Here is an 8,192-nt window from a genome sequence, read left to right as displayed (position 1 = left end):
TGAAAGGGTGACGGCCCAAGCGAAAGGAAAAGCTTTTTTTATTCAAAAGGGTTTAAACCAAATTTGTCAACACCTTTATAAACCAAAATTTAATTTCTTAATTTAAGATTATTTTTAGGACTTATTTTCTTCACTACTTTTGTTAACAAAAACATATTTTCTAATAACACCTTTTTATTTATTTTTTTAAACTCAAATATAAATTAGTTTTCAAGAAGGACTTTTAGTGTTTTATCTTTCCGAAAATCGAAAGGACCTAACGTGCTCGCTAGAAAAATTTGAAATTCATTTTTCTAAGACAAACCAAATAAAACTAGGGCACAAAGCACACAATAACAAAACAAAACACCCTTCACTTTTTTGTATATAAGTTTTAAAATTCCACACTTTTCTCTCCTTATGAATTCAATAATTAAATGAATCTTGGAATATTTTAGAAAAAATAATTTAAATCCTTATTCAATTTAGTGTTTTCTAATAACAATCCAAAATTAAAAATTTTGGAGTGTTATATAAACCTTAGAGCTAAAGCTCTAAACAAATAGTCTAGAATGAACTTTAAACTTTAGCTCACCTTACATTAGAGCTTTAGAGCTCAAAAGTGAGCTAAAATGCTCTAAACCTTTTAGAGCTCTAAAGTTTAGAGAAAGGGAATCCAAACATGCCCTTAATCTCTCTGCTGTGTCATATATGCTACTTTCAACATCCAACACATACCTCATAATTATAGTTGGTGATAAAAACACTAACATTTTATATTTTTTCGTAACATATTTATGAAGCACACAAAAATTACCAACAAGATAATAACTAGGTAAGCATACAAAACTTACGGTGGGAGAAGTGGTGTTATTTACCAAAACTGAGGAATTGGCTCATGAATCATAATACACAATCTCATCTAGAATGGTTTAATTTCTTAAACTAAACAACTTGTAAGTTCCTAGCTCGTCCCGTCCATTTAATTTTTGCGGCCGGCGCCCCATGATTGGCGACGAACCCTAGCCGCCGCGCTCCGCTAGTGAGCGTTTTTTTTTTTTGAGCCCGTGCGCGCGCCCCTAGCCGTCGCTGAAACTTAAAGTGCGCGCTCCGCGGCTGCCGCACTTGATAGAACAAACCAACCGATGCTCTTTTGAGCAAAAATCTAGTGTGAGAACGCGATAATTTGTCGGTTGTGCATCGTCCAGCTAAGAAGATGCTACAGATGGAGCTGGGGCGCTGGGAGGTCGGCAACCCAATCATGGTACGCAACCACGCAGGAGATCGTGTCTCCACTTGAGGCTAGCACATAGCCATATATATACTGAACAGATAAAAAAGAGTTTATATATATTACAAAAAGAGTTCAGTTAGGCGGCAACGCACAATCAATCAATCAGCCCGTAAACTGTGTTCATTTTGTAGGAACACGACCGTATTGATTATTATTAGCGTGATGGATCGTCAACAGCTAGCCTGTACTGTACTTTAAAAAGGTGAGAGGAGACGCGATGACGCGCACGTCGCCTTCTTGATACACAAGTTGATGAGGCACGTGCCAGCTGCTCCACCTGGGTTCAACGAATGTGCCCGAGCGATGCAACTACTGTACTAGATTAGATAGATTATTGCGCTGCTCATTGCGATAAGGATGAGCAGCTGAGCTAGCTTCCCCGGCCCAGCATGCATGTCACCTCTTACGTCACATATATAAAATCAAAATGCATGGTAGCCACATGTCACCAAAAACCCAAACAATCTTTTTTTTCTTAACTTGGGTCTTATTTAGTTCGTAAAATTTTTTAAGATTCTACATCACATCGAATCTTTGATCGTATGTATACAATATTAAATATAGACGAAAATAAAAACTAATTACACAGTTTATCTGTAATTTGTGAGATGAATCTTTTGAGCCTGCTTACTCCATGATTGGACAATGTTTGTCAAATAAAAACGAAAATGTTACAGTAGCCAAAAACTAAAAATTTTGCCAACTAAACAAGGTCTTGGTAGTACTAGTTCGGTATCCCGTGATCGAATTCCTCCATCGACTCAAAAATAGAATCAAGGCCTTGTTTAGTTTCAACCAAAAAACCAAATTTTTTTAAAATTTCCTATCAAATCGAATCTTTAGACGTATGCATAGAATATTAAATATAGATAAAAATAAAATTTAATTACACAGTTTGGTCAAAATTTACGACACGAATCTTTTGAGCCTAGTTAGTCCATGGTTGAACAATAATTACCATAAACAAACAAAAATGCTCCAGTGTCGCGAAATTTTTTTCATAAGGAACTAACCACGGCCCAAGAACAAAACAAAAAAGTGGTTTTTGTATCGTTTGACATATGCATGGACTTTACTCTTCTTTGTTTTATTTTGGTAATTCACAATCACTGCTAGAAGAGATGATGAAATAACGCAAAATCTTTGTTCAGCTTTATTGACTTTGTCTCACTATATATTTGATATACGTATGGCCTTTTCACACAGGCGGCACCGCCGCTACAAAAAGACACAGAACCGTATGCGTAGGCATACCGCATACGAGATGTAAGGGCACCGTGCAGTGCGCGCGTGGCAGAAAGGCCTCCAACAACGAATCAACAAATTTCCATTTCCTAAACTAAGCTAAATACACCTACTACGATCCAGTGTATACAGCGTACGTGTTGTGTGTATTCTGTACGTATCTGAGTGCGAAGCTAGGCGAGCGTGTACGCCACCGTGTATACGTACACCCGCCGTACACGTACAGCAGGCTACAGACGCCGCCGCGCGCGCCAAGATTGGTGTGGACCGACGACTCCGCATATCCCCTCACTAGCACAGGAGCGAGTCGACGAACAGGTCGTCCCGCGGCTCGTCCTTGGCCGCGTAGCCGCCGCCGTATGCGGCGCCACCGCCTACTCCGCCGCTCAGCATCTCCAGCGTGTAGGGCTGCTGCTGCTGCTGATGGCCGCCGGCGGCCATCAAGGCTCCCATCGTCGGCGCCACCGCCGCCGCCGCCGCCGCGCGGCTCGCGGCGCCGCGGCCCACGGGCACGTCGTGGTTGTGCTTGCCCTCGTAAGTGGTGATCACGGCGCGCGTGTCGTGGGACGCGCGCTCCACGTGCTTCCGCACGGGGCAACCCACCGTGGTGCACTTGTAGTAGCTCCGCGGGTTCGGGTTCCCCTTCACCACTTTCTGCCCGTACTTGCGCCACCGGAACCCGTCGTCCAGGATGTCGATGTCGCTCAGCGTCTGCACCACCAGCCGGGGCTCGCGCACCGGCTTGCCGCCGGCGCCGCCAGAGCTGCCCTCGTTCTCGCCATCCTCCTGCTTCCTGATCGATCAAGCACATGTATATATATATATATATATGATGAGTTTGAGTTCCACGAACCAACACAAGAAAAATACCATATATACAACCGCGAATGAGTAGCGAATGAATTTCGTACCAGCGCTTGGCGTCGGGCTCGTCGCCGTCGCTCCGGTGCGACGCGTTCTCCGCCTCGTCGTCGCCGAAGGTGACGGACGAGTTCTCGGCGGTGGCGCCGGAGTGCTCCGGCCCACAGCCACCCGCCGCGGCGGCGGCGGCGGAGAGGCTGTTTGCGGCGGCCTGCTGCTCCTCCCCCGCCGCGACGACCCCACCGGAGGACGAGTTGCGGCGCGTGGACAGCGGCTTGGGGTGGTTGTGCGCGCCCTTGTAGACGATCTGCGTGATGCGGCCGTCGGCCAGGGACCGCTCCACCTTCTTCTTCATGGAGCAGCTGTGGTACGTGCACTTGTAGTAGCTGCGCGGGTTCTCGCTCCCTTTCACCTGCTTCTGCCCGTACTTGCGCCAGTTGTAACCGTCCTCCAGCTTCGTGTTGCTGCTGTTCCCGCCGCCGCTGCTCCCCTGCTTGTTGTTGCTCGACGCCACGACGGCGCTCTGCTTATTGGTCGTCGCTGCCGCTTCGACTTGCTGCTGCTGTTCCTGCTGCACGACCACACACAGATCGATTCAGACTCTCAGCTACTGGCCTAGTGTACTGGTAAATACTTATTTCGTAGCTTAATTAGCCTGTGCTAGTAACAAGCAATTCTTCGTACCTTGAAGGAAGGGAAGGACGTGGTCTGCGCGGGCATGGCGTTGGAGGTGGTGGCCGTGTGGAAGGAGAAGTCGTTGAAGCCGCCGGCGGCGGCGGCAGCCCGGGTGTCGTCTTGCTGATGAGACTGAGACGCGATGAGATCGGCGGCCTGCTTCCAGTCGAACCTCTGCGCCGGGATGGCGCCGGTGGTGGGAGACGCCAAGATGTTGGAGGAAGAGTGGAGCAGGACGGGCGAGTCGAGCAGCTCGGCGGGGCTGAGGCCGGCCGGGATGGCGAAGTAGGAGGACGGCGACATCGGCGGCGGCGATGAGATGGGCAGGCTGGGCGGCTGCGCGGACTTGAACTTGGGCACGCCCACGCCGCCCCTGGCGCCGCGGTGGAACAGCCCCCTCGGCGACCGCTCCTGGTCGGCGCCGCCGGCTCCTCCTAGCATGTCCCCTGTCCCGGAGAGTAGCTCCGTGAACGAGGTGATGAAGGGCGGCGGCGTGAACGTGAACCCGCCGTGCTCCAAGCTCCCCGTCGAGGACGCCATGGCGAGCGACGCAGAGCAGCCGAGCAGTGGAGGAGACGAGGGCAGAGATGGGGTCACAGCTAGCGTGAGGAGAGGAGATGAGGGGGAGAGGGCCGGAGGCGGACGGGAGTGGTTGCTCGGTGGCTGGGCTGCCGTTTAAGTAGCGGTCGGTAGTGGCGCGGTAAAGCGCCGGCAGCGGCCAGGTGGGGGCGCTTCATTAAGCGATGGCGTCACTTACAGGTGGGGACGGAAGCAGCTGGGACCGGAGTGTCAGTGGAGCTCAGAGGAAGAATGTGAACGTGGTGGAAACGGGATGCTTCTTGGAAGGCAGGGGTTTGACGCAGAGGCCAGAGGGTGAGGGGGGTGTGTGCGTCAAAGCTCGTGCGGTTTGACCGGTCAGACGAGGCGGCGACGTGGGGGTTCCGGGAAGGAGAGGCCGTGTGGGGCCCGTCCGCGGGCGGGGGTGTCCGTCTCCCCTCTCGCTCGTGGCGTGTCCCCACGGGTAGGCAGGCAGGCAGTGGTAGCGGCAGGAATGGATGGATCGGAGTGCGACCCCGGTGGGCATACCGGTGAAGTGGGACAAAAATGTGCTTTTCTTTTCTTCTATGAGGTCTTTATGAGTGTGCTTGGTTCTCTTCTCCACATAGCTTGGCCAGCAAAAGTAAACCAGGCCAACCCAAGCCTGGCTCCACTAATACAAGGTGGTTGTGTTTGGTTTGCTTGTACTATTGGAGTCTGGCTTGTGTAGATCATGTTTGGTTCCCTAACTAGCTTGGATAGAATCACAGTAGGTAAGCTTACATCTATTGGAGCAATTCGTCGAACAGGTGCAGGGCATCTGAACACGGCGTCTGAACACAGCGTCCGCACCTGAACACGGCTCATCAATTGTCATCCAATTGCATCCCCACAGGCAGACGATTGATAGACCAAGAAGAATACATGCAGTGGAGGAAGAAAAAAAAAGCAGGAAAAAGAAGAGGCAGAAACTAGAAGCTGCTTGAGAGCATCCCCGCATGGCCGGATCTCCTGCCGGAGCTGCTTGAGCGCACTGTCGCCGTCCTCGCCCCGCGCAGCCGCGTCGCTGTCCCCCTCGTCTGCGCGCTCCTGACGAGCGTGCGTGCAGGACTTCTTCCCAACCGACCTCCCGTTCGAGGTTTCGCGCCTCCTCCTCCGCCATCTGGGCAGCGGCGGCGGGCTCTCCCCACGAACCTCAGCGCTGGACGCTACTGCGGCCACATCGGCGGCTGGCTCGCCATGGCCTCGGACGCCCACCTTCTCCTTCTCCCTCCGCGGCGAGGCCGAGCCGCCTGGCGGCGCTCATCGGACGCGCAGCGCGCGGGGCGGTGACAAGAACGTCTGGAGACGGCTGGCCAGAGCCTGACTTAGTTGGGAAGCCCAATTTGGGCTTTCAAACCTGGCCAGGCTATTTCTGTACGGCTGGCCCAAGTTAGCCATGCTCCAAGCCTTCTTCAACCAACCAAACACTCAATTTTTGGCCCAAGTCAGCCTTGGCCACATTTAGACAGCAACCAAACACACCCTATAGGCCCTGTTTAGTTTCTCATCTTAAAAAATTTCATCCATCACATCGAATTTTTAGACACATACATGTAACATTAAATGTAGATAAACTCTTTTGGCTGTGTCGTTGGAGCCTACCCTTTCACGTACCTTGGGCTCCCAATGGGACTTACTAAGCCTCAAGTGAAAGATTATGCCCCCCTGATCTGCAGAATTGAAAGAAGACTCTCTGCTAGTTCACAATTCCTGTCTTATGCTGGCCGGTTGCAGCTAGTTAATTCTGTCATTTCCTCGTTGCCTACTTACTACATGTGTTCTCTGAAACTTCCAGTCACTATCATTGAGATCATTGACAAGCATAGGAAGAATTGTCTCTGGAGGGGCAGTGAATTCAAAAGGAAGGGATATAACCTTGCTGCTTGGGATCTGGTGCAAAGACCAAAGAGCAAAGGTGGACTGGGGGTAATCAACCTAAGCCTGCAGAATAATGCCCTATTGATAAAACATCTAGATAAATTCTACAGAAAAGATGAAATTCAATGGGTCAAGCTTATCTGGAAAAAATATTATGTAGATAGTGTTCCTCATCTTGCTAGAGAAAAAGGCTCATTTTGGTGCAGAGACATCTTTAGACTTAATGTGCAGTTTAGAGGAGTGGCTTCTTGTTCTCTAGGAATGGGAGATACAATTAGCTTCTGGGAAGATATTATTAATGGGCAGGTGGGTGCTGAGGTATTCCCAAATCTATATGCTTATGCCAATAACCCCAAAGTCTCTCTCTGGAAATTGAGAAATTCAGGAGATCTATTGCATAATTTCAGAATCCCAATGTCTAGACAAGCATATAATGAGTTTTTGCTTTTACAAAATGCTGTTTCTGGCCTGCCTCCAGTTTCACCTCATGTCAGAGATGTTTGGCACTTCATTTGGGGAACTCAAAGGTACTCTTCTCATAGATTCTATCAGCATCACTTCTCCTCATTGCAGCCTCAAAGATCAGTAGTTTGGATTTGGAAATCTAAATGCCTTCCCAAGATAAAATTTTTTGGATGGTTGCTGCTGAATGACAGACTTAATACTAGGAATATGCTGAGACGGAGAAATAAGTTCTTAGAGGAAGGATACAACTGTGTCCTTTGTCAAAACCATGTGGAAGAAACCTTAGAGCACATGTTTTTTAACTGTCCTGCTGCCACTGCCAGATGGTTTGCAATTGGGATTGCCTGGGATGATGCTCCCAGTCTGCATGAAAGAATTTATAGGGCAAAGGATGTTTTTCAAGGACCATTCTTCATGGAAGTTTTCCTAATTGCTGCATGGTGTCTTTGGAATGAAAGGAATGGAGTTATCTTCAATAAAAAATTTCCAAGACTAGGATCTTGGAAGGATGCTTTCAAGGAAGAAACGAAACTGCTCCTATACAGAATCAAGTCGAGTCTCCATCCTACGATCCTCAGTTGGCTCGGTGCTCTGAGATTCTTAGTTTCTTAGTTGTCCTTTTTGCTGGTTAGAGTAGAAGAGTCTTAGAGTAGTTGCTTCCCTTCCCCTAGTCTTTGTTGCTAACCGCTGGTTGGTCTTCCCTCTTGTAAGTATTCTCTGAACTACTCTGTTCAATATATGTTGCCGGGGGGCTTTGCCCCACGGTTTTTGCTAAAAAAAATAAATGTAGATAAAAAAATAAACTAATTATACAGTTTGGTTGAAAATCACGAGACAAATTTTTTAAGTCTAGTTAGTCCATGATTAGCCTTAAGTGCTACAGTAACCCACATGTGATGATAGATTAATTATGCTTAATAGATTTGTCTTGAAGTTTCTAGATGAGCTATGTAATTTGTTTTTTATTAGTTTCTAAAACCTCTTCCGACATCTTTCCGACACATCCGATGTGACACCCAAAAATTTTCATCTCCAATCTTGTAAAGATTTTGATAGCTAAATAAGGCTTGTTTCTTAGAAATTTTGTAAAAATTTTAGATTTCTTGTCATATTGAATTTTGTGACACATGCATAGAGTATTAAATATAAATTAAAAACTAACTAATTACACAGTTTACCAGTAATCTGTGAGACAAATTTTTTAAACCTAATTAGT

At 48.0% G+C, this 8,192-nt stretch overlaps 1 protein-coding gene across 2 annotated transcripts; it reads right to left on the bottom strand.

The window, feature by feature from the left end:
- On the bottom strand, nucleotides 2,399-4,724 carry LOC110430291 (probable WRKY transcription factor 26). Of its 2 annotated transcripts, none has more exons than XM_021447726.1 (3): nucleotides 4,064-4,724; nucleotides 3,430-3,947; nucleotides 2,399-3,311 (listed from the first exon to the last, which is right to left on the bottom strand). In XM_021447726.1, exons 1-3 carry the CDS (start codon nucleotides 4,592-4,594, stop codon nucleotides 2,810-2,812), a joined length of 1,551 nt encoding a protein of 516 aa, XP_021303401.1. In that variant the 5' UTR covers nucleotides 4,595-4,724; the 3' UTR covers nucleotides 2,399-2,809. The 2 variants fall into 2 exon arrangements, with proteins under 2 accessions (XP_021303401.1, XP_021303400.1); XM_021447725.1 differs by having other exon boundaries at nucleotides 3,430-3,950; nucleotides 4,064-4,720.

This window comes from Sorghum bicolor, chromosome 9 (assembly GCF_000003195.3).
Source record: "Sorghum bicolor cultivar BTx623 chromosome 9, Sorghum_bicolor_NCBIv3, whole genome shotgun sequence".
Classification (NCBI taxonomy): domain Eukaryota; kingdom Viridiplantae; phylum Streptophyta; class Magnoliopsida; order Poales; family Poaceae; genus Sorghum; species Sorghum bicolor.
The sequence above is the reverse complement of the archived record's forward strand: the minus strand, read 5'-3'. Positions and strand labels throughout refer to the sequence as shown.

What these genes read in the sequence shown, in the direction of transcription:
- LOC110430291 (XM_021447725.1), bottom strand. Translation starts at nt 4,594, where the DNA reads ATGGCGTCCTCGACGGGGAGCTTGGAGCACGGCGGGTTCACGTTCACG. An exon ending in CGTCCTTCCCTTCCTTCAAG is followed by an intron (nt 3,951 to 4,063) that starts GTACGAAGAATT and finishes GTGGTCGTGCAG; the next exon opens with CAGGAACAGCAGCAGCAAGT. An exon ending in GAGCCCGACGCCAAGCGCTG is followed by an intron (nt 3,312 to 3,429) that starts GTACGAAATTCA and finishes TTGATCGATCAG; the next exon opens with GAAGCAGGAGGATGGCGAGA.